The 25933-nt window shown below is 47.7% G+C and overlaps 2 protein-coding genes across 6 annotated transcripts in view; one reads left to right on the top strand and one right to left on the bottom strand.

Moving 5' to 3' along the window:
* The window catches only part of FAM168B (family with sequence similarity 168 member B), a 44627-nt gene extending 26236 nt beyond the window's left edge, over positions 1-18391 (top strand). For both annotated transcript variants that reach the window (XM_032145996.2, XM_032145995.2), the window contains exons 4-7: positions 14608-14750; positions 14854-15031; positions 17294-17418; positions 18138-18391. In XM_032145996.2, the coding sequence (XP_032001887.1) occupies positions 14608-14750; positions 14854-15031; positions 17294-17406 (434 nt within the window). In that variant the 3' untranslated portion in view covers positions 17407-17418; positions 18138-18391. The remainder of the gene's footprint in view (positions 1-14607; positions 14751-14853; positions 15032-17293; positions 17419-18137) is intronic.
* Positions 18392-23305: 4914 nt separating this feature from the next.
* ARHGEF4 (Rho guanine nucleotide exchange factor 4) overlaps positions 23306-25933 on the bottom strand; it is a 210715-nt gene continuing 208087 nt past the window's right edge. For 3 of the 4 annotated variants that reach the window (XM_058434274.1, XM_032145991.3, XM_032145990.3), the window contains 2 exons: positions 25098-25175; positions 24219-24505 (listed from right to left, as the gene is read on the bottom strand). In XM_058434274.1, coding sequence (XP_058290257.1) covers positions 24354-24505; positions 25098-25175 — 230 coding nt within the window. In that variant the 3' untranslated portion in view covers positions 24219-24353. Of the gene's footprint in view, positions 24506-25097; positions 25176-25933 lie in introns of all 4 variants that reach the window. The other variant, XM_032145983.2, reaches the window with a different exon arrangement.

Raw genomic sequence — 25933 nt, 5'->3', positions numbered from 1 at the left:
CGCCATTCTCCTGCCTCAGCCTCTCCGAGTAGCTGGGACTAGAGGCGCCCGCCACCACGCCCGGCTAATTTTTTTTTATATTTTTAGTAGAGACGGGGTTTCACCGTGGTCTCGATCTCCTGACCTCGTGATCCGCCCGCCTCGGCCTTCCAAAGTGCTGGGATTACAAGCGTGAGCCACCGTGCCCGGCTCTTCTTTTTTCTTGTAGAAGTTTTACACTTGCAGGTTTTACAGTTATGTCTGTGACCCATTTGCAGTTAATTTTTGTGTATGATGGTAGGAATGGATTGAAGTTTATATCTTTGGCATACGTATGAATGTGGCACGTGATGATCATGCTGTAGACCACCATAACATAAGTTACTCTTCTAGGATTTTCATAGGTAGCCCACTTTTACTCATTTCTTCATGGAGCACAAATCAGTATGAAAATGTACTTAAAACTTTCAACTTTTTTATTTTACAAGAAGAACCTTGAGTTTATTTCAGGCTGACAGAGCTGTTCTTGCCAAAAATGTGCAGCACTGCCTAGCAGAGGCAGGGTGGACGCTGAGTGCTGCTGACAACTTCCCCCCTTGGGTGCCTCTGGGGGCCACCCTGTGGAACATGGGCCACCCATCTCATTATTATTTTGAGACAGGGTCTTGCTCTGTCGCCCAGGCTGCAGTGCAGTGGTGCAATCACGCCTCACTGCAGCCTTGACTTTTCAGGCTCAAGCAATGCTCCCACCTCAGCCTCCCGAGTAGCTGGGATTACAGGTGCACACCACCACACCCGGCTAATTTTTGTATTTTTTGTAGAGATGGATCTCACTATGTTGCCTAGGCTGGTCGCAAACTCCTAGGCTTAAGTGATCCTCCTGCCTCAGCCTCCCAAAGTGCTGGGATTATAGCCATGGGCTCCCATGCCCAGCTTGTCACCCATCTTCTCAAACATCTCTCCTTTCTCATAGGGAGGTAAGGCCTGTGTTGTCCCTTTTGCAAGACTGCTCTCAAATTGTTCCTGTAATCCAGAAGCTGGGACAGGCAGGTAGCAACTACAGCTGCCCAAATAGCCTTGTTTAGAGGGGCATCCGCTGACGGGTGCCAGGCAGTTAGGTGCCAGACTGCTGGCTCACCAGTGCCAGATCTTCTGGTCTTGTAGGAGAAGCTGTGAAATTGGTGAATGAAAAATATAAGGCAGCCGGGCACGGTGGTTTTCATGTCTGTAATCCTAGCACTTTGGGATGCCAAGATGGGCAGATCACTTGAGGCCAGGAATTCAAGACCAGCCTGGCCAATACGGTGAGACCCCATCTCTACTAAAAACACAAAAATGAGCCGAGTGCGGTGGCACACACTTGTAGTCCCAGCTGTTCGGGAGGCTGAGGCAGGAGAATCACTTGAACCTGGGAGGCAGAGGTTGCAGTGAGCCAAAATCGTGCCACTGCACTCCAGCCTCGGTGACAGAGCGAGACTCTGTCTCGAAAAAAGAAAAAGTCTTTCTGATGTCCCACAAGTGCTGTTGTCCATCTGACCTGAGTCTGGATCATAGCTGTGTGCCCATCTTTTTCTGGGATCCTCTCTGTTTTCATGTCTTGGGTGTTTGTTTTTAAGAGATGGGGGTCTTGTGGTTTCACCCAGGGTGAAGTCCAGTGGTACAGTTATAGCCTTTTTTTTGCTGAGTTCAAGGGATCTTCCCATCACAGCCTCCCAAAGCGTTGGGATTACAGGCATAAACCACCACACCCAGCCTCATGTTTTGAATTTTTTAACTCCCTTTTCAGTGAGCCTTTCCCTTTTTCTGATGAGCAAGCCAAAATTATCAGTATAAAAAATTTAAAAGAGAAGTTTTTCTTCCTTCCTGCTGCTTTCTCTCTCTCTGTCTCTCTCTCTCTGAAGGTGCGTGGAGGGTGTGTATGTGTGTGTGTGAGAGTGTGATAGGATCTCACTCTGTTGCCTAGGCTGGAGTGCAGTGGCATGAACTTGGCTCACTGCCAAGCAATCCTGCCTCAGCTTCCCAAGTACCTTGGAACCTTAGGCACAAGTCACCACACCTAGATAATTTTAAAAAAATTTTTGTAGAGATGGGGTCTCACTGTATTGCCCAAGCTGGTTTCAAATTCCTGAGCTCAAGAAATCCTCTCATCTTGACCTCTCAAAGTGTTGGGATTACAGGAGTGAGCCACTGCACCCGGCCCCTGCTGCTTTCTTGATCTGTCTTTTGGTTCTCTTGCCATTCAGTTTGTACCCAATGCTGACTTGTGGTTTCGATGCTGTATATGTGGTGTTTGGCTTCCAGAGCACTTTTGTAATCCAAATGCTAGGTATTTCTTAGCCCTCTTCCAATTGTGACATTTTTCAGAATCTGGGAATGGACAAGGTGTCATTCATTTTGTCCTCCTGAACAAGGCTGTGTATGCACACATCAACAGTGGTGATATATCGCTTGTAATCCCAGCACTTTGGGAGGCCGAGGCGGGCAGATCACGAGGTCAGGAGATCGAGACCACGGTGAAACCCAATCTCTACTAAAAATACAAAAAAATTAGCCGGGCGTGGTGGCGGGCGCCTGTAGTCCCAGCTACTCAGAGAGGCTGAGGCAGGAGAATGGCGTGAACTCGGGAGGCAGAGCTTGCAGTGAGCCGAGATCGTGCCACTGCACTCCAGCCTGGGTGACAGAGCAAGACTCCGTCTCAAAAAAAAAAAAAAAAAAAAAAGTGGTGATATGGTTTGGCTGTGTCCCCACCCAAATCTCATCTTGAATTGTAGCTCCCGTAATCCCCACGTGCCACTGGAGGGACCTGGTGGGAGGTAATTGAATCATGGGGGTGGGTTTTTCCTGTGCTGTTCCCATGATAGTGAATAAGTCTCACGAGATCTGATGGTTTTATAAAGGGCAGTTCCCCTGCACACGTTTGCTCTTCCTTTGCCTTCCACCATGATTGTGAGGCCTCCCCAGCCATGTGTAACTGTGAGTCCATTAAACCTCTTTCCTTTATAAATTACCCAGTCTCAGGTATTTCTTTATTAGTAGTATGAGAATGAACTAATACAACTGGGCTGTCCATTTTTGGAATCAGAGCTTTGATTTGTGGAGTTAGCTAGATGTGGATTATACTCCTGACTGTGTCACTCTCTGGGAAAGTTGTTTAACTTCACCCTTGGCATTGGAATAATGAATAAATAACTCCTTGATTTGTTATGGGAGGATTTCAGCCCCAAGCCTATGATCAGGCACAGATGTCAGCTGGGCCAGCACATTGAGGCCTCTGTTCTGGTCCTACTTAGAGTCACAAGTACCTGTAACTAATATTTGTAATGATGATCTGAAATTGTGAAAAGTCTGTTCTTTGTAATAAGCTCTACACACAAGGTGGTTTAGATATTTATTACATTAGCACTTATTTTTAAAAGGTACAAATTTAGGCCGGGTACGGTGGCTCATGCCTGTAATCCCAGCACTTTGGGAGGCCGAGGCGGGTGGATCACGAGGTCAGGAGATCGAGACCATCCTGGCTAACACGGTGAAACCCCGCCTCTACTAAAAATACAAAAAATTAGCAGGGTGTGGTGGCAGGCGCCTGTAGTCCCAGCTACTCGGGAGTCTGAGGCAGGAGAATGGCGTGAACCTGGGAGGCGGAACTTGCAGTGAGTGAGCCGAGATCACACCACTGCACTCCAGCCTGGGCGACTGAGCGAGACTCCACTCAGTCTCAAAAAAAGAAAAAAAAAAAAAAGATACAAATGTTGCTAAGAGTGATGAAATAGCTTCCATGGTCATTGCTGTGTATGGCTGGGTGGAGGGTAAATTGGAGAAACTTCTTTGGAGGGCAGTTTGGTAGTGTATGTTAGAGAGAAGCTTAAAAATGAACCCTTTCGACCCACTTCTAGGAATGTATTCTAAGGGCAATAATTGGATGTGCAAACATTTATGTACAGGTACACATGCATTTAATTACAAAGTGATGGTTTAATTAAACTGTTTATCACACAGTGTTTATCTGGTTTTAGTACTTGTTTATGAAGAATATTTAATAAGTGAAAATGGTTTACAGTAGAGCTTTCTTTTCTTTTTCTTTTTCTTTTTTTCTTTTTTTTTTTGAGCTAGAGTCTCGCTCTGTTGCCCAGGCTGGAGTGCAGTAGTGCGATCTCAGCTCACTACAAGTTCTGCCACCTGGGTTCAAGCGATTCTCCTGCCTCAGCCTCCTGAGAAGCTGGAATTGCAGGCGCTCTCCACCACGCCGGCTAATTTTTGTATTTTTAGTAAAGACGGGGTTTCTCCATGTGTGTCAGGCTGGTCTTGAACTCTTGACCTCAGGCGATCCGCCCACCTAAGCCTCCCAAAGTGCTGGGATTACAGACATGAGCCTCCACGCCCGGCGTTTCTTTTCTTTTTGAACTCAGAATTATAGCCATAAAATGAAACCCTTGGTTTGTTTAAAAATTAAACTTCACGCATGGCAGCCGAGCAGGAGAGAACAGCCTTTGGAATATTAATAGGCTGTGAGGTCTTGTGGAGCCTGTTTCTTTCCCTCTTAAAGGTTTACATTCACATAGGTAAAAGATTGCAGTGTTCCAAAAGGCTTTTTAAAATGAACAATAGCAGTTTCCTGCTCCCTTGTGGGAGCCCCCACATTTCACTCCCCATGGGCAAAGTCCAGCTCTTTAACTCTTGAAAGCTGCTTTTGCTCGTGCCTTCCGTGCTTCCACATGACATGTTTCTGCTGTTCCCTGCCTCTTTTTTTTTGTTTTTTTAAAGTGGCACTGCTTTACTGACTTCTCACTTTGCTGCCCCAACTTTCCTTCACAGTTCTATTATTGTGGTCACATCAGCATTGTTCACAGCTGTGTCCTCTGTGTGGCGATGCTGTTGTCCTGTGCCCTGTTGCAATTTCTTCTGCATCTACTGTGGTTTCCCTGGAATTAATACTGTAGTTATCTGGTCTCTTTGATTAGGTTTCTGTGACCATAGCATTAATTAAACCTCCAGCTACCCCCGATTTGTTGAGATCTCTTCTTAGCAATTTCAGATACCTGTGTGTTGTTTTCCTGGTGAGCTCTGAAGCCCTCACTTCCTCTCTCTTATCTGGACTGGTTGTCCTCTAGGCGGGACCCTGGGGGGGGGGTCACTCTTCTCATCATCCCAAGGCTTGCTTTTGCCTTTCCCTTCTGCCTGAGTTCTGTTCTTTTTTCCTAGTTTACTCTGGTTTTGGCGGGGGATTTTCTTCAGTAACCACCTGGGAGAGTATGGAAAAGTCACAATTTTGAGATTTTCCATGTCTGAAAACATTTTATTCTGCACGCACACTTCATTGATGGTTTGTCTGGATACAGAATTCTAGAGCAGCACTTATTTTCCCCCAGAATTTTCAGGCCTTTGCTCAATGGCTTTCCAGCTTCCACCACTGTTGTTGAGAATTGGGATACCTTGTTGGTGCCTGATTGAGTGTAACATTGGTTTTTCTTTGCTATTCTGTAGAATTTTTGCCTCCAGTGTTCAGAAATTTCATGATGCTGTGTTTTGGTGCAGATCTTCTCTCCTCACATGTACTTTAGGCTTCTGAATTTTTAAAATTTTCTAAATAAATGTCTTTTTTACTCAAAAAGTTATCATAAAAAAATCTGTGTGGTACACAGTACTTTTGAAAAAAAAAATGACCTATTTAAATAAAAAGTTCCTGGTTCCTGAACAGTTGGCGTTCTAAAATCAGTGACCCTGTGCATGTCCTCTTCCCTGGGGGCACAGCCAGGGTCACTTGCAGGTCTGGTGAAGTGGAAGGAGGGAGCGTCTGTTGTCTGCGCCGCCTGGGTTGCATCAGTACAGATGGGCTTCTTGGGGAGGGAGAATCTGGAAAGCTGTTGTTTTGGAAAGACCTAGCACCGAATGAATTTGATATTTCAGGGAGGCAGTGTATATTTTTGGGTACGATGAGGTAATTGTGTATTTATTTAAAGTTTGTGAAGTTCCTGTTGAGTTACTATGGAGGGATATGGTGGACTTAATGCTGAATGAAAGAAAAAAACTTAAGAAAGGTGGCAAGCACACACTGTGTTTATTTTTAATTAAAAAATTTTTTTTAGTTTTTTAAATTTCTTAAATTATTATTATTAGTTTTTAGAGACAGGGTCTTGCTCAGTCGCCCAGGCTGGAGTGTGGTTGCACAGTCATAGCTCACTGTAACCCAGAATTGCTGGGCTCAATGAGCAATCCTCCTGCCTTGGCCTCCTAAATCGCTGAGACTACAGGTACACCCCACCATGCCTGGCTAACTTTTATTTTGTAGAGACAAGGTCTCACTGTGCTGCCCAGGCCAGTCTCAGAACTCTTGGAATCAAGTTATCTTCCCATCTTGGCCTTCTAAAGTGTTGGGATTACAGGTGTGCACCATAGCTCTTGGCCCCATACTAAGTCTTAAATTGATAGGGAGACCTGTTTTCCTTGCTTGAAATACACTTGTCTTAAATGCTGGCTAGAAAATGGTGTAACATTCATGCCTAAACCAAAGACCAAAAGTTTTCTGGTGAGCATTAGAACATAGCCTTACAGTCATAAGAATAAACAGTAAGATAATATATATTAAAAACCATTGTTCTGATTAGAAATAGTTGGTGACTTTTTTCAACATTTTATTGTAAAAAATTTCAGATGTCACAGAAAAGCTGCAGAAATTTCACAGTGATCATCTATATATGGACTGCTAAGATTCTACGATTAAACTTTTTAAAGTCAACTTTTCCAAGTAACATTTTACTTGTATCATATACACATTACTCCATCCTTCAGTCCATCTTATTTTTTGATGGGTTTCATTTCAGAGTAAGTTGTGGGCCTCAGTATATCTCACCTCAATAACTTCATGCACATCATTATTTGTTTAGTTCCGTTTTGGTTTTGGTTTTAAGTAACATGTGCATGTGTGAAATGCACAAGTTTAGCATCCCATGGATTGCATGCTGAGTTGCATATGCATGCTTCCTTCTTGGAGCAGTCACTCCTTTTGCTTCAGCAACGCCTACATGTGAGGTAGGTGTTGTAAGACACCTTGGGTAGGCCGGACGCGGTGGCTCATGCCTGTAATCCCAGCACTTTGGGAGGCTGAGGCAGGTGGATTACTTGAGATCAGGACTTCGAGAGCAGCCTGGCCAACATAGGTGAATCCCGTCTCTACTAAAAATACAAAAATTAGCTGAGCATGGTGGTGCACGCTTGTAATCGCAGCTACTCGGGAGGCTGAGGTAGGAGAATCGCTTGAACCCGGGAGGCAGAGGTTGCAGTGAGCTGAGATCGCACTTCTGCACTCCAACCTGGGCAACAGAGTGAAACTCCGTCCCAAAACAAAAACAAAAAAGACACCTTGGGTGATTGGATTGGGAAACCTAGGGCTAGCTGGAGGGATTTCTGCATTGGGAGGCTTCCAGTAGAAGAAAAGGAAGACATCGTAGGTGGGCCCCTCGACTGTGTATCCTAAGGAAATGAGGCAAGAAAAAGGACTTTACCTTTTTTCAGTGGCTGTGGTGGGCCAGATGAGCACTTGTGGCTGAGAGACTCCCTCTTTGGAGGGAGGTGTTCTCAGATTTTCCTCACTTTGGTTTTATACTCTGTATTAGAGGTTTGTTCAGGTTGGCAGCTTGCATCTTCTCTTCACTCAGCTCTTTCTGCAGTTTGAACAGTGACAAAAAGGTCAAGGACTTTCTTACTAGCAATGTTGATGGATGTAGGTTGTGGGTTTATTGCTTGTTTTAACTTTTTTTTTTTTTTTTTTAAGACAGAATCTCGCTCTTTTGCCCAGGCCAGAGTGCAGTGGCGCTATCTTGGCTCACTGCAAGCTCCGCCTCCCGAGTTCACGCCATTTTCCTGCCTCAGCCTCCCGAGCAGCTGGGACTACAGGCGCCCGCCACCGTGCCCGGCTAATTTTTTGTATTTTTTTAGTAGAGACAGGGTTTCACCATGTTAGCCAGGATGGTCTTGATCTCCTGACTTCATGATCCACCCACCTCGGCCTCCCAAAGTGTTGGGATTAGAGGCGTGAGCCACTGCGCCCAGCCTGTTTTAACTTCTTCTAACAGCTTTTCCTTTTTCTCATTCTTTCTTTAGTGAATCAGTTTATCAGATGGAAATGTAACTTCTTTTTTTTTTTTTATTTTTATTTATTGAGACAGAGTCTCTCTCTCTCGCCCAGGCTGGAGTGCTGTGGCGCAATCTCGGCTCACTGCAAGCTCCGCCTCCCGGATTCACGCCATTCTCCTGCCTCAGCCTCTCCGAGTAGCTGGGACTACAGGCGCCCGCCACCACGCCCGGCTAATTTTTTGTATTTTTAGTAGAGACAGGGTTTCATCGTGGTCTCGATCTCCTGACCTCGTGATCCGCCCGCCTCGGCCTCCCAAAGTGCTGGGATTACAAGCGTGAGCCACCGTGCCCGGCCAGAACTGTAACTTCTTGTTGCACATGGGCTGTATATATTGAACATGTCCAGTGGCATGGTTTAACTGTTTTTTTCCAGCCTATGCCTAACTGCCAGGCCATCTTCCAGATCAGCATCTTTCAGACTGCTATAGAACCCTTCCTGCTGATGGCCTTTTTAAAGGCTTGGCAAAATTTTGTATTCATCTTCTTTTTCTTTGAGACAGGGTCTCGCTCTGTCGCCCAGGCTGGAGTGCGTTGGCGCAATCTCTGCTCACTGCAACCTCCACCTCCCAGGTTCAACTGATTCTCCCACCTCAGCTTCCCAAGTGGCTGGGACTACAGTCATGTGCCACCAAGCCTGGCTAACTTTTGTATTTTTAGTAGAGACGGAGTTTCACCATGTTAGACAGGCTGGTTTCAAACTCCTGACCTCAGGTCATCCGCCTGCCTCAGCCTCCCAAAGTGCTGGGATTACAGGCATGAGCCACTGCGCCTGACTATAATTCATCTTCTAGGGGTGCGTTTGGGTGTGGTGATCCATGGGCCCTTTCAGCTAGCTTCCTCACTTGTTCTTTTACCTGATGCATGACTGTTGTTTCCATGGAGATTTTCTGGCTAGCGTACACTCTCTCAGTTGTGTGTCAGCATCTGAAAGTACTGTATACTTTTCACCTTGCTTATTTTTACTTTTTTTTTTTTTTTTTTTTTAAATTTTGGAGGCAAGGTTCTGCCAGCTTGACCAGGCTCCTCTCAACTCTCGGGCTCATGTGATCCGCCCACCTCGGGCTCCAAAAGTGCTGGGATGACAGGCGTGAGCCACCACGCCCAGCCTTCCACCTTATTTATTATTAAAAAAACTGGGCCGGGTACGGTGGCTCATGCCTGTCATCCCAGCACTTTGGGAGGCCAAGGTGGGTAGATCACGAGGTCAGGAGATCAAGACCATCCTGGCTAACACGATGAAACCCTGTCTCTGCCAAAAAAAAAAAAAAAAAAAAAAATTGTGTATACAGAAAAGTTCAGCGGACAGTACAGTGAATGTCCATAGTACCCACCACTTAGATTCCCCAGTGATCTTTCCCCATATTTACCTTACGTAAGGATGAGTGTTGTTTGGTTTTTCTTTTATGCTTGTGGAATCAATTCAGAATCCTTTGTGTCTTGTCCAGTGGACTTGAGTGTAGCCCTCCCTAACGTGAGTGAGGTGTGCTTTTGCATGTCCACACTTAGAAACAGCAGTTCTCTAATTTTAAAAGTAGCTCATATTTACATTTGCCCAGTTACCCCCTAAGTTTTAAAAAACGTTTGGAATCAGAATAATGTACTCAACATTACATAGTGAATTTTTTATAAAGTTGAATTTATGTCTCTTACCTCTTTCAATCCGTAACAGTCTTCCTTATATTTTTTAATACTTTGACTTCAGAAGAGTCATTAGGAAACATTTCAGATATTTACAGAAATACATGGGAACATAATTCCCGCTGGCATATTGCCTGGCTTTAGCACAAGTACATGGGAATATGGTAATTCCTACTCACGGCCGGGCACGGTGGCTCACGCTTGTAATCCCAGCACTTTGGGAGGTCAAGGCAGGCAGATCACAAGGTTGGGAGTTCGACACCAGCCTGGCCAATATGGTGAAACCTCATCTCTACTAAAAATACAAAAATTAGCTAGGTGTGGTGGTGCACGCCTGTAGTCCCAGCTACTTGAGAGGCTGAGGCAGAAGAATCTCTTAAACCCAGGGGGCGGAGGTTGCAGTGAGCCAAGATCGTGCCACTGCACTCCAGCCTGGGCAACAGAGCGAGGCAGCGAGACTCCATCCAAAAAAAAAAAAAAAATCCTGCTCACACATCGCCTGGCTTTCGCACAAGTACATGGGAATATAATTCCCACCTACACATCACCTGGCTTTAGCAGTTACCACCTTATGGCTGATCTTTTTCATCTGGGCCCCTGCCACTTTATATTATCTTGAAGTAAGTCTCAGACATTATATTCATCAGCTTTTTAAATATTATCTTTAAAAGATAAATTAGAACTGTGTCATTGTCACTCCTAAAAATATTTTTTATTACTACTGAGATTGTAATCAGTGTTCATATTTCCAGTTATCTGTCATGAATAGTTTTTTTTTTTTTTTTTTTTTTTTTTGAGACGGAGTCTCGCTCTGTCGCCCAGGCTGGAGTGCAGTGGCGCAAGAATGTTTTTAATTGTATGAAGAAAGGGAACCCTGTGGGTTTGTTCGTTTAAACTGTCGGAAGTTTAGAATGAGATTCCCAACTTTGAAGTCTAGCATCTGTTGTCAGGATGTGACACACAGAGAGTAGCTCTATGTTTTGACACTTCTATAAAAAAATATCATCTTGGTCAGATAAGAGTTTGGTGACTCCTGGGAGGATCTCTTTTCAGGCTAGTGGAAATATGAGGCAGAAACTGGGATTAAGCTGTACAGTGGGGATCCCATTCGGCAGTGTCTCCTTTGGGTACAGCTGAAGGTACCCTCTGGTGTCTGGCTGCTGCATGGCGGTGGAAAATGAAGGAGGTGGTGTGGCTGGGGAGAAGGGAGCTATCCAAGATGACCCTTGACCTCCCTCATCCCCACAGTTTCTTTCGTTTGAGACAGCCTTGCCCCACCTGCCCCTGTCTGAGCTGACTCCTCATTGCTTGCCAAGACTGCATAAAATGCTGCTATGTTGGTGGTTTGTTTTCCTGTGATTTTTTTTCCCCTGAAGCCAAACACCTTATGGAGAGGGCTGGATCTGTCCTGATCATCCCTGCTGTGACAGGGCATGGCCCCATGTTGATGGTGAATAGCCTCTCTGTGTTGGTATAATGCCCCAGTCACCATGACTAGTCGCATGTGTGCCCGTCACACACCATGTTTCCTTTTTGCATTTCTTCCCTGAGTTAGCTAGTCACTTAGGGGGAATTGGACTGTCCCGGGTCTCCTGGGAGTATCAGTAAATGGCCAGACACACTACCTTTTCCTTTATAATTCTTTGATGGCATTCACACTACCTTTTTCTTTATGATTAAAGAAAATGTTATACAACCCCGTTGTGGCGTTAATTGGCATACAACTAAGTGTACAGATTTAAAGCTTCAGTTTGATGAGTTTTAACATGTGTACACCTGTGAAGCTTTCCTTTTCACTTTCCTTTTTTAGCCTTCTTAAAGACGAGGAGATGAGCAGCCAGAGAAGGAAACTCTCTAACTGCTCTTGTCTTGAAACTTGCTTTTTCAAATCCTAATGGAAAATCTGTGTATTCTGCTTTCCTTTGGCTAAGCACCAGTATTAAAAAGTTGTTGTATTCAAATTTTGGCAGGGCTTCTATTTACAGTTAACATAGCGGTGAGTAAATTTCAAAATATAGGGAGCCCTGGAGGAATCTTTTCTTTCTTCAAATGGAGACTAGCTGAGGTTGGGAGTTGCCTGGTTTGGGTAGAAGGGTCAGGACTCTGGATGCAGACAAATCTGGGTGTGAGCACCCGCTTTGCTGCGTAGGACAGGCAGATCTCAGCTGCAGCACCTCCCACAGTGAGACCATGAAAGGGCGTGCAGGGGAGTATGAGAAGGCTGACATTGAAGCCTTCATGTTACTTAATTGATACAGTGTGCATCAGGTGAAAAAGCCCAGACTTTCACCACTGTGCAGTAGTGTATCCATGTCACAGAATTGCACTGGCACCCCAAACAAAAGGCCCCAGACTGGTGAATATCCTAGGGGGCCAATCATTCTCTTTCCCTTTCAAATTGAAACAAAATATATGGACCAGGCGCATATATTTACAGGCTCACACCTGTAATCCTAGTACTTTGGGAGGCTGAGGCAGGAGAATCATTTGAGGCCAGGAGTTCGAGACTATCCTGGCCAACATGGCAAAATCCCATCTCTACTAAAAATTACAAAAATTAGCTGGATGTGGTGGCACATGCCTGCAATCCCAGCTACTCGAGTGGCTGGGGCATGAGAATTGCTTGAACCCAGGAGGTGGAGGCTGCAGTGAGCTATTACACCACTACACTCCAGCCTAGAGAATAGAGCAAGACTCCATCTCAAACACACACACACACACACACACACACACACACACACACACACACACACACGTACATATTGCTAAACAGCCCAATTGTGTAAAATTTTTTAAAAATTTAACTTTAATTATTATTACTATTTTTCTGAGACAGGGTCTTACTTTGTCGCCCAGGCAGAATGCAGTGGCTTAATTACAGCTCACTGCAGCCTTGACCTCCGGCTCAGGTGATCCAAAATTCTTTACACTCAGCTCATTTTTTAAAACTTGAGGTATAATTTATGCACAAAACACCCACATATTAAGTGCTCAACTGGGTGGGTTTTGACAGTTGTACATGCCCATGGAACCACCACTCCAAATAAAACATGGAACACTTTGATTATCCCAGAAGGCTTTCTTCGCCCTCTCCCCTCTGATTTCTGTCACTGTAGGTAAATTTCTTTGTTGTTAGGGAATAAATGGGATCATTGCTCTATGTGCTGTTCTGTTTCCGGCTTCTTTTGGAAAGCTCAGCATGTTGTGAGATTCATCCATGTTTTTTCCTTTTGATTGCTGAGTCATGTTTATAGAGACATATCATGATTTATCCTTTCCCCAGTTGATGAAGATTTGAATTATTTCCCATTTTTGGCTATTAGGAATAAGATTGAACACTTTTTACAAGTCTGTCGTGGACCTGTGTTTTCGTTTTTCTAGGGGAAATATTTGGGAGTGGATTGCTGGATGTTGTGGGGCGTGTGTCTGGCTTGCAAAGTTGCACTGTCTGACACGGGCAGTGTGTGAGTGCTCCACCCCTCCTGCTCTCACCCATGGGAATGTGAGATGCCATAAGCACTTGTGTGGAGGTCTGATTTACATGTTATAAGTTAATCCTGTTCAGTGTACAGTTTGGTATGTTTGGACAGTCATACACCGCTGTGTGGCCGCCACCACATTTGAGTGAATGCACTCTTTGGTTCTCGCATGCCCCTCTGGCCCATGGCACCATTGCTGGGGTTTTGATGACTGTGGATTATGTTGGTCTTTCTGTCAGTACATGCATCCAGCATGTGTCCTTGTATCTGGCTTCTTTGACATGGTGTGGCTCTGAGATTCATCCGTGTGCTTGTATGGATCAGCAGTTTGTCCCTTTGGCTTGCTCAGTAGGATTTGTATGGATGCACCACAGTGTGTTTACCCATCTGTCTCCTGGTGGGCGTTTGGGCCATTGCCAGCTTTTGATCATTGTGAATATAGCTGCTGTGAACATAGCTGTCCAGAGACCCTCTCCCTCCCCTGAGACCAAACCCCTCTTTGTTGGAGTCAGGAAAGGACACCTAACTGCTTATTCAGCAAACTCAACCACTCTACTAGATGGGGCCTCTTTATCTGCTTCTGGAGGTGGGTTGGTGGCCAGCAGTTTGCAGGGCTTTGGGGAAGGGCTCTCTTGGTGCCAGCTGCTCCTTGCTGCTGGCTGAGAGTGCCTTCCTCTCGAGTCTGTCAATCATCCTCCACTTCAGCTTGCCAGGCTTCAGCATGCTGTCTTCTCTTCCATTCTTGGTGAGTTTTCTTTTTTCTCTTAATCTGCTTTATTGTCATTTTCATGTCATTTTGTGTGGGGACAAAAGCAAGTATGTGTGTTCAGCCTTCTCCCTTGACCCAGAGGGCTTTTTACCATAGAGTGCTTAGCCAGTCCTGGTGTTGGGCAAGTTTCTCCTGCTTTTGCTGTAACAAGCAACACTGTGATGAGCATGCTTACAGTTAAGTCTCTGTGTGTGTATAGATCCATGTGTATTGCTTTAAGACAGACTTCTAGAAGTGGAATTGTGGGATTAAAAGGCATATATACTTTTGATGCCAAATTTAGCCCCAGGAATGCCATACCAATTTAAATTCCAGCAGGACAAGACAGTTTTTATTTCCTGTCCTTGTGTGAGCATTCCATCTGTAGAACATTCTCCTTTGGTATTTTTGCCTCCTCCCCAACACCCTGCCACCACACACACGTGCATGCACACACGCACACAAAGTAAGAAATGAAGTCAGATTTTAGTGGAGGAGAGTGGGGGTGGCAGTGGCAGCAGGTCTGGCGAGTTGCGTGGGGCTGACACGCAGCTTAGCTCCTCCCCGCATGTGTCCTCTTCCTGTGCCTGGACCAGCTTGGGTGAACTCAGGCCATTGCCTTCTTTGTTCCAGGTTACACTCCTGGCACACCTTACAAAGTGTCCTGTTCCCCCACCAGCGGGGCCGTGCCGCCGTACTCCTCCTCCCCGAACCCCTACCAGACTGCCGTGTACCCTGTGCGAAGTGCCTACCCCCAGCAGAGCCCATATGCACAGGTATGCTTGGGTACACACTGCTGTGTGGGAAGGGGTGATACCACCTGGACACTCATCCTTTGGCCCTGGGACCCTGTGTCAGTTGTCTCTCTTCTCCCCACAGCAAGGCACGTACTACACACAGCCACTGTATGCAGCACCTCCTCACGTCATCCACCACACCACGGTGGTGCAGCCCAACGGCATGCCAGCAACGGTGTACCCTGCTCCCATCCCCCCTCCTAGAGGCAACGGAGTCACCATGGGCATGGTGGCTGGGACCACCATGGCCATGTCAGCAGGTAAGTCCTTGTTCCTGCAGTGTCTGTCCTATGGTGTCCCCTAGAGCTGGGGGAGGGGAGAGCTCACGAATCCTCTCACCCTTGGCTCTAGGTTTTCATAGCTATGGTTGTGTGGAAGGACAGAAAATTCTTTGGGGAAGAAACAGCAGGTTATCTTTTACTTTGCCTCCCTGAGTGACCCCTTGTAGAGGCCTCTCTGAATCTGATGGACTCACTTTGTTGGTGAACTGAGCCATTTGGCAATGCAGGAGGTGCCCCCCTCTCCTCCCACCCCCCATGACCATGTAAGACTTAAGCAGAAGGAGGACAGTGTGTACCGGGGTGGCTCTGGCCCTCTTCCTTTCCCTTGAGGGGAGCTTGTCTTTACAGGTCAGTTGTCTTCATGGGGATGTTTTCATGCATCTAGGAGAGCTGGTCTTCCGTTGATAGAAAGAACAGCTGCCTGTAGAAATCCTTTGGCATTCATCTACCGTACTTTACTTCCCAAGGCCTCCTCTAAGGAAAATAAACCATGGAGAGATGACGCCCCTGGCTAGGATGAGCACTTCTCCGCGGAAGCCCTGGGGGCTTGATCTGATGTCTAGGGATTGGGTGACCACCCAATCCGTATGACCACCCATGTGGATTCACCTCCTGGTCTGTGGGTCAGTATGACCACCTTTAGGTCATGCCCACACAAAAGCGTACTGTTCCCTCCTTGTTTTTCTGGACTTGACTTCAGTGTAAGGAAATTATGCCAGAGAGAAAAGCATTCCGGGATATTATGTGTGCCTCAACGTAGACTCCGATTTGGTTTTCCCCATACTTACCTGTCAAGGAACAGGAAACTGGGCATAGACAGAAACTGCTGGTTTGAGGCACAGGGAGGGAGGGCAGCAGGCGCCAGGTCGGGTGCCGCTGTGTTGGAGGTGTTGCTGGTCCATAAATGGACTCAAGTAGTTGCTGAGTTTCTGCAGTTGTAGGAAAAATAGATTTCTCTTAAAGAACTCCGAAGCTCATGTAGTTTAGAATCCTCATTTCTTGTTTTGTTTTTTTTTTAATTTTAAAATTTTTAATATTTTTTTTAAGACAGGGTCTCACCCTGTCGGCTAGGATGGTGTGCAGTGGTGTGATCTCAGCTCACTGCAACCTCTGCCTCCTGGGTTCAAGTGATTTTCCCACCTCATCCTTCCCAGTAGCTGGGACTACAGGCGCCTGCCACCACGCCCACCTAATACTTTTTTGTACTTTTTGGTAGAGATGGGATTTCACCATGTTGGCCAGGCTGGTCTCGAACTCCTGATCTCAGTTGATCCACCCGCCTCAGCCTCCCAGAGTGCTAGGCTTACAGGCATGAGTCACTGTTCTCAGCCTCTTGTTTTTTATTTATTTGTGTTTATCATGTTAACTTTTTTATGTTGAGACAGGGTCTTCCCCTTTTGCCCAGGCTTGAGTGCAGTGGTGCAATCACAGTTCACTGTAGTCTGGAACTCATGGGCTCAAGCCATCCTCCCACCTTAGCCTCCTGAGTAGCTGGGACTATAAGTGTGCTACCACATCTGGCTAATTTTAAAACTTTTTTTGTAGAGCTGGGATCTCACTATGTTGCCCAGGCGCATCTCAAACTCCTGAGCTTAAGCTATCCTCCCACCCCAACCTCCCAGAGTGTTGGGATTACAGACGTGAGCCCCTGTGCCCAGCCCATCTTAACCGTTTTTAAGTATGGTTCAGTAATGTTAAGTATATTCACATTGTTGTGAAGCAGAGCTCCAGAACGTCTTTATCCTGCAAAGCTGAACTCCTATACTCATTAAACACTAACTCCCCTTTCTACTTTCTTTCTGTCTCTGAATTTGACTACTCCAGGTACTTCATCTAAGTGGAATCATAAAGTATTTGTCTTTTAGTGACTGGCTTCTTTCTTTTAGAATTATGTTCTTAAGGTTCATCTATATTGTAGCATGTGTCAGAATCTCCTCCCTTGTTAAGGCTAAATCATACTCATTTGTTTATCATCTGACCTATAAAAATTATTGGGTGTGCTTTATGAAGGGGACACACAAAAGGCTTTTACGAACATATTGTCTGTGGAAGCTTGCTGTATGGAGACAACTTTTGGGTGTGGGGGATTATCTAATCAGAGTTCTGACAGTATCTGGGTCAAGACTATCCCTCTTCCTGTGTACCCTCCTCCTTGCAAAGAGGCCAGGCTTGTGTGCGTGTCGGGCAGTGTGGAGCTGTGCAGGAGGTCAGCCTCATGTTATGTGCTGCTCTTTCTTCCAGGTACCCTGCTGACTGCTCACTCCCCAACTCCTGTCGCCCCCCACCCGGTCACTGTGCCCACGTACCGGGCCCCAGGAACGCCCACTTACAGCTATGTGCCCCCTCAGTGGTGATCACCTGCAAATGTAAGTGACCAGTGAAGGCTGGGCTGGCCTTTGATGAAAGGGCATTTCCATGGGACAGTGGCAAATTTACCACGTATTTAAGCACTAATGAGGAAAGTGCACCAGACCCTGGATCCAGAGGCAATGCAGTGTTTAAATTTTTTGTTTTTGTTTTTGTTTTTGTTTTTTTTGAGATGGAGTCTCGCTCTGTTGCCCAGGCTGGAGTGCATTGGCGCAATCTCGGCTCACTGCAAGCTCCGCCTCCCAGGTTCACGCCATTCTCCCGCCTCAGCCTCTCCGAGTAGCCGGGACTACAGGCGCCCGCCACCACGCCCGGCTAATTTTTTGTATTTTTAGTAGAGACGGGGTTTCACCGTGGTCTCGATCTCCTGACCTCGTGATCCGCCCGCCTCGGCCTCCCAAAGTGCTGGGATTACAAGCGTGAGCCACCGTGCAGACATTACAGAGTAGAAGAAAGAAGGAACCATTGAATTCCTACTGTTGACACTGTCCATCTTGAGCCTTACCTGGAATGTGCTCTAACCCCCCACCTGCCTGCTGCAGGAAATTAGGGCTCCAGTTGCAATTGGGGGTCTCTAGGAAGGAAGTGAGAACCAGGTCCAGCAGTTTTGCCCATTGCTGCCCTTTCCGGCCCTGGTGGGCCTCATCCTACTTGAGATTTTGGAGTAGCGGTGCCGGAAGAGCTCTGTGTGACTGAGTGTCTGTCTTCCTTTCTGCAGGTTTGAGGACGGAGCTGTGCAGTCACATTATTGGGGATTCCACAGCTGGTGCTGCAGGCCTTGCGCCTCCAACCAGGACTTTCTTCTTAATGCTCTCGACACTTAGCTAAACACGACTATATCCCGGCCCAGCAGGCCCCAGCGCCGTTAGTCTCCAGCTGACTCTGTGGGTTGGTCTTAAAGCAAATTCTGTTTTGTGGACTGCCTGGCAATTTTTTAGCTAACTGTAATGATAAAAAGGGAGTATTAATCTATTCTGAATCATATCTAGTTGAATGCATGTTTAAAAAAACAAACACAAAAAGCTTGCTCAATCTACCTGCAGTGACTGATGCAAAACCATCATATGCAAAATCCAAAGGAATGGAAACGTATTTTACAACTTGTATCACTAATGCACTGTTGTAATGTATGCAAAGTCTTAAAGTTATAAGTGTTAAAGTGAATTTCTTCATAGAGCATCTGAAATATCTTAGATGATTCTTCAACCTTTTGGGGTTGATGTGGGTTGCCAGTTAGGGATGTGGACATTTTAGTTTTCAGCGACCTGTTTCTTTGGCACTGACTGTCCTGGGAGGGAGTTGCAAGGTTTGGGAGAGAGTAGGGAAGCCACAGCTGCTTGGGTGCAGCCGGTTCATGGGCATCCCTTTGAGTTTAGGCTTGGTGGAGTCAGTGGAACAGGGACATGCTTAAAGCTCATCATGAAAGATTCTAGTAGTGTGGCCAGTAAAATTTGGGGCGAGGGGGGTGGTTTATGTGTCAGCAAAGCAGTTTCTCTGCTATCTAAATTTTCATTACAGTTCTCTTAGATGATGTTTTTATATATCTTTATTGGAAAAGTCCTATGTAAAACTAAATTATTTTCCTGGGATGGAAGAAATGTGAAAGAGAAACAGCCATGCTTGCAGGAGGTATTGTCCTCTGCTTTATTTAGCTTAGAAAATCATTCCATTTTTTTTTTTTTCCTGGAGAAATGTTTGAATCAGCTGAAAACAGGCATTGCTGTTTTTCCTCTACAAAGAAGGGCAAAGGTTTCAGCTGTATGTTATGAAGAAAGTGGTATATTTAAGAATGAGTTAAAAGGGAACAAAACTTTATTTAAAATTCCTCCAATTTCTTGTAGAAAGGCAGGGCCATAGATATGTCTGGAAATGTAGAAACCTGTAGCTGCTTCTGGGATCACACACCTGATGGTGGTGACTTGTCTGCTGAGGCCGGCTGGAGGGGACGCTTAGCGATGGGGCGAGGGGGAGGCCCGTGTCTGTTGTCTGCGAGCCTCTCCTGCCATCTCTTTTGCAGCTGAGGGCACTTGGCACAAAGCAAGCACAGACAGCAGAGAGGGCCAGGCAGTGCTGGAGTGCATTTGCTGGCAGGGTTTATTGTGGGAGAGGAATTTGAGTTTAGAATCTGAATCTTGTGCATAAGAAATCAAGAGGCTTCCCTCCACCCCGCCCCCAAAATATGCCCGCCCTGTATGCATGAGAGTGCGTGTTGGTTCTCAGTGAGGGTCAGAGTGGGGGTGGGGGATGTAAGGCCTGGGTCCCTTTCAGCGGCCTCTAGGGCAGAAGCGTGCATCTTCTTCCCAGTGCAGTGGTGGTTTGAGTGCTGTGGGCTCTGGTGGGGAGGGGCTCTGCTCCTCTTCTTTTGCTGGTAGCTGGGTCAGGGCAATGGCGCCCAGTGAGGATGCCCGCTGGCATTCTGCCCCAGTTGGCTGGTGGGGGGACACCTGACCACTGAGCCTTTGGTAACCTTATTTTTTATAGTAAGTACTCCTCATAATTTTCTTTTTCACATTTTATAAGAAGTTTAGGAATATTTTTGCATGGATCATTGTAAACAGCAGATTCTTTATTCCTGATGTCTATTAACATAGAATGTTTACTGATAAGTACTTTAAATTGCTTCATGAGCACTTAATCCATCTTAGTGTCTATGTGTGGGGGCAGACATTTACTGCAGGCACACAGTTTGTGCCTCTTTCTTCAAGTCTCTGTTGGTAATTCCATCTGTTTAGTGGATGGTTGGCAGGATTAGTAGGTTCTAAGAGTTCCAGGGGTTCAGCTGACCAAGTAGCAGAGAAGTCTTTTTTCCCAATTGAGTGCTAATAAATTAGGATAAAGTACTCACAATGTTAGTGTGTGCTTTTAAAAAGCCCCACACAACAAAATGGAAACATACATGCACAACTCCTGTGAGGGCTGGAGTCTCGGGGTTCAGGAGGAGGTTAGAAGTTACAGGCATCTCTTCAGGCTTGCTTGGTACTTGGCACACACAGGATGGTGTTTTAAAGAGTGGGCTGCACCCCCCACACGCCATTTACATCAGCTTCATAAACACTTTTCTTCCTCCCTATAACTTAACCTGTTTTCCCTTTTATGAAGTTGAGAGGCTTTATGAAATGAGTTGGCATTGCACATCCATGCAGAAATCTTTCTGACTTTGAAACTTTCAGGACATCAGCTGTCAGATACGAAAGGTAGATATCAGGTAAGAATCTGGACTTAGGGAATAGTCACAAAACTGTCATAGGTTGTAATTTTAACAGCATTCGCTTCTAGTAAAGTTAATTAAGAAATAGAACTTGGGTCAAAATTCTGTTATAAAGCTGCATAATTTGTCCCGAAGCATATGGTGGAGCATTCTGAGAAATTTGCTTTTTGTGTGTTTGACATTCCTAATTTGGGAATCCTTCAGCTGAATTACTGTTCTTTTAGAAGTTGAGACAGGCAAGCAAAGGACCTAGTTCATGTAAACATGGACATCATGATGGCTATTGAAAAAATATTTGTTCTACACCTTCTCCCCTGAGGCTTGGGAGTGTGTTCAGCTGCTGCAGTTTCTCTGCTCATGGAATTCTTGTTTGGATCTGTGCTGGGGGCTGAGCATTTAGTGTGAGCCAGTGACCCATGAACTTGCCGCTCTGACTTCCAGAACCTTTTATGTCTCTCGTGAGCCATCTGTTAAGAACATTCTTCTTGGTGTGGTTTGTAGGCCTACCTGTCGCTATTCTGGGAAACCGTCTTGAGTGCTATGCAAATGTGTTCACAGGAGATGGGGGTGGTCCTGAGCCTTGGGGTGGGCGCCTGGTCAGTGAGTGTCCTGCCCTTCCCCAGCTGGGCATACAGTACCTTGCTCTTTCTGGTGGCATTATCTGGCTGTGATGAATGAGGTCTAGGAAATAATTTGCATGTGTCTTGGGGACACGACAGTAACGAGAGGAAATACGTTATCACAGCAACTTGCAACGTACTAGTACCTGTCAGTGTTGGCCCCCGTAAGGTATGTAAGGCACCTGTGAATGCCAGTGAGTGCTGGTGAAAGGCCAACATGTACCAGTTATGTAAGTACTGGTGTCTGCTTTAAAAAAGGAGACCCAGACTTCACCTGTCCTTTTTAAACATTTGAGAACAGTATTACTCTAAGCAGTTGGGCCACCTTCACCTCTTCTGACAGCTGACTGTTGGATGTGCCCATTGTCGCCAGTTTGGCTGTTGCCCAGACAGGACAGGACAGGACCTCGATTGGGCGCAGCAGCAGGTGGCAGGGGTGTGGCTTGAGGTGGGTGGCAGTGTCTGGTCCTCCTCCCTGGTGCTGAGAGGGTTTCTAAAGCAGTGTGTGGTTGGCCTGGGGAAGGCAGAGCACGTATTTCTCCCCTCTAGTACCTCTGCATTTGTAAGTCTTCCCTCTGGGCCTTCTGAAGGGCAGCAGACTCTTGAGTATACTGCAGAGGACATGCTCTGTCAGTAGGTCCTGAGGGCTCCAGGGGCTCAACTGACCAAGTAACACAGAAGTGGGGGTGTGTAGCCTATTTGGGTAGGAAACTGCATGTTTCAGAAAGTTTGTCTCGTTTTCCTACTCACTATTTGAAGACTAGAGAGCCGGTGGGGATAGCCTTATTTTGCTCCACAGGACTCAAGTGAAGTCACTTGGGAAGGGGAGACAGAGGATGAGCGGCGTCTGTGTAGGGACCCCAGGCCTGCAGAAGGGTGGTGTGCTCCCAGGACTGGCATGACAGGTGTCTCCTCCTCACCACAGGCTGTGCCCATGAGTCCCTGGGCAGACCAGTGGGCAAGGCAGCTGGGCCAGATCTCAGGCCAGCCGTTTGTGCTCCTAGCAGGGTTGCTGTGCTGGCCACACAGAGAGGCCCTAGAGAGCCTCATGGATTGTAACTAAAGAAGAAACGGTTCCTTTTTGTTTTTTTAAAAATGATTTTTAAATACCGTTTTTTACACCGTTCTCTTGGTACTTTTTTTAAGCTAAGTCAGCATTGTCTTCCAGTGTTAAAGGCATCCCTCACCTCTGCATTGAACTTAACGTATCCATGCCAAGGAATGGAATTTCCATCCTGAGCCAGTTCAATTAGGTGTCAATTGATACTATTTTAATTTTTTATGCAATCTGATGAGTAGATGAGCTCAGATTTAAAAATCTCAAAAGCACGTTTATTGTAACAAGAATTGTTATGTATTAATACTGCAGTTTTCAATAAAGATTGACTTGTGTTGCATATTGTGGTTTTCGTGATTTCTCCATATGGGTTTTGTCTAGAGGTAGCGTGGCTTGACTGGGAGGTGCTGGGGCTTCTCTCAAGTTGGGAGATTGCCAGGGGTTTTGAGAAGAAGGCCACCATGGCATCCAGCCCCAGTGACCTTGGCAGTGCTGGAGTGTGGTGGAGGCAGCAGGTTGCAGGTGACCATTTTCCCAAGTGGGACAGGGAGGGAAGCAGCCCCATGCTCCCCTTCTGGCTTCTATGGCCAGGGTCAGAAGACCCTGGGAAGACACGTTCTTCCTCATTTCACCAGGGATGCTGAGGCCCAGAAAGATTACTGACTACTCACCCACCAAACTCATGTGGGTCAGCTCCAGTCAAACACAGGGAAGCAGTGGTTTCTGGGTCTTGAGTGCGAGGGAGGGCAGAGCTACCTGTATTCCCCACCAGCAACCAGCATGGCCTGGCCCTGCTCTCCTTAGGCCAACTGCAGCCAGCCCCACCTTAGCCTGTCTCCACTAAAGCCCCGAGGGTGTGATCTGCAACAGGTGAGCCCCCACCCCACCTTTAGAGGCTGCTGGGCTCATTCTTCCTTTTTTAGGGAAAGGCCTAGAGTAGTGATGGTTAACAGCCACAGGAAAATGCACGCACACCCACAGAAAACGGGCTAGCAGCCAGGTTACTTTTCATAAATTTATTTATGAAATTAAATGTGGTTTCTGGCTTGGAGAAGGAATAGTGCAAGAGTGACTGTCCATGCTGCTGAATCCTGTGGGCTCCGCGCCAGCTCGCCAGGCCCTGGCTCTGCTTCTGGCGCCCCTTGGCAGGACGGGGCGCCCTCTCCACACACCCGCTGCCTGGGCTGTGGGTCAGTCCTGCGTGCTGAGCCACAGAATTCAGTCTCTTATGGCTTCTCACGCTCACGAGGGTAAGGCAATCTTCTGTGTCACTAACAAGAATCAATTCTTTTTCTCCATTGTTAGAAAAACAAGATGCCAAAATCCAAACAAAACCAGGAACGAGGTGGTTCTGGAGCCACCGCACAGCAGCAGGCAGACTGGCCACACTCCCGACTGGGAGGATGCAGCTGACTGCACCGCCTTGTCCTTTCTGCACACACACAAGTGAAGAGGGTGTCCAGCAGTGTCTAGAGGGGCTGGGAGGCGAAGGGCGGGCTCTGGGCCCAACACAAGGGTGTGGAATTCCTGGTTCCTGCCCTTCCAAGTGGCAAGCTGCCTGGCACCACTGGCTAGGCTGGGGACTTGGAAGGAGAACTAGAGGGCAGAGGGGCACATGGCCTGGCATTGCAGGCCACAGAAAGCCAGAGAGTCCTGCCCAGAGGAAATGAGAGGAAGGAGGATTAGGTTTACAGAGAAGAGGGTCCCGCGCAGGTAGCGCCTTCTCCCCAGCTGGGCCTTGGCTGAGCTGCGGTTTCCCCGCTCCAGCAGTGAGGCCCTACACAGGTCCAGAGGGCAGATGGGGCCCAAGCTGCAGGGGGGTGTGGCGTGTGCCAGGTCTGCCCCCTTGCTGGTCTCTTCACGGCACCAGGAGCAGGGAAAAAGACAACAGGAGTACAGACCTGGCACATCTTGGTGGCACAAGCAACTCCCCAGCCCAGCCCTGCTCACTTGCAGGCAGAGGAACGCCAGGCGGAGTGGGCCTCGGGGAAGAAAAACTGGGGGCCACTGGCAGGAAGACCCAGCAGGTGCTGTCAGGCAGGGACCAGTTCACTTGCGGAAGGGTGCCAGCCGGCTGATGCTGTGCCAGAAGGTAGATGGCTTCCGCCTGGGCTCCGCCAGCACCAGGACCTGCTGCCGGGGCCGGCTGCTGGGCAGGGCTGGGTGCTTCTGGCGCGTCAGGTAGCAGGGCCGGCCAACAGCTGAACAGGGAGAGACAGCAGAGGGTCATGGGTGCCCAGGGCGGAGTGCCACCCCGGCTGTTGTTGGGGGTAGCATGGGGTCCGTCCCAGGGCTCTGCTTCAGAGCTGCCGTAGGAGGCAGTTTTGCCACATGGGACTTGCTCCTGGAGAGCTGACCACATCCAAGAACTCAGGCTGCCTGGGGTCTCTAGCCTGGGCCTGGCCTCCTGCAGCAGCCTGAAGAGGGTGGGTGGCCTGTGCAAAGGCATGTAATGTTTCAGGGGCATGGCTCTCTGTAGAAATGGGGAGATCAGCTCCGTCCCTACCCCAACCCCAGATGCCTGTCAGGAAGGAGCCCTGGGGAAACAAGCATTGTCACCGATGGCCCTGATCTGGGGGAGCCAAGGTGTTGAGAGTAAGAATGTCAACCATATACTGACCCAAGCTTCCCCAGTGGCCCCTTATTACCAACCTTTGGGAACAAACAGCTGCAAAGGGCAGTGGGCCCCCCTCAGGCCCGGTGGCTAGCTGGCTTGGCTTTGTGGTTCAGAGAAGGGAATGTCAGCAGGGCAAGGGCCGGGCAGCCGAGGAGGTGGGGCTGCTGTCCACCTACCTTTGGGCTTCCCTGTGACCTGCTGCTTGCTGGCATTCAGCATGGCCTGCTTCCTCTGCAGCTCGGTGATGGAGAAGCCTGAGGAGGGGGCACAGGTGAGGGCACTGCCCCGTTCCTCCTCGCACCACACTTCCTGGCCCCAGGTGCACTTCTCTGCACACCTGCACCTTCCTGGTGTCCAGGGGTCTCATCATGTCCTGGGGACTCAGTACTGGCCACAGCGGGGACTGTTGCCCATTCTGTACAGTCAGCCTGCCTCGGCCAACCAGGGCAGAGGGCATGCTCTGGTGCCCTGTCCTGGGGCTCCTGGCAGAAAATGAAGATCCCCCAGTCCTTCCTCTGCCCGCCCATCTCTCACCTTCACTCCATGTCTAGTGTCTTTTTCCACTGCAGTGGAGCCTCCTTCCCAGACCAAGAGCCGACCTGGTCACTGTGGCAGGTAATGTGGGGGCCCGTGGACAGGAGGGAAGGTGTAGTGGGGACACGTCTGCGTGCATGGGGCAGGGGAGGCTTCTGAGGCCAGTACCCACAGCCCACTCCAAGGCTCTCCCAAGGCTTCTGCTGGCTGGAAAGGGGTCCCCCAGGTCCCAGCAACCCAGGGCACTGAGCACACACATGGAGTGTGTGCACATGTGAGCGCGTGTAGTGAAACAACTCCTCAAAAGTCAGTAGACCCGTGCCTTGGGGCTGAACTCTGAGGAACTGTATCATGGGATATGGTCAGGTAACCCTGCCACTGAGGTGATGAAGGCAAAGCTTTATGCTCATGACTGGGACCTAGAGGTGCCTGGAGCCTGAGAGGGCTGAGCGCCGCCCTCCTGACCAGCAGGCGGCAG

The sequence above is a fragment of the Hylobates moloch genome, unplaced genomic scaffold (assembly GCF_009828535.3).
Source record: "Hylobates moloch isolate HMO894 unplaced genomic scaffold, HMol_V3 SCAFFOLD_24, whole genome shotgun sequence".
In the NCBI taxonomy this organism is placed as follows: domain Eukaryota; kingdom Metazoa; phylum Chordata; class Mammalia; order Primates; family Hylobatidae; genus Hylobates; species Hylobates moloch.
This window is presented reverse-complemented; position numbering and strand designations above follow the sequence as displayed.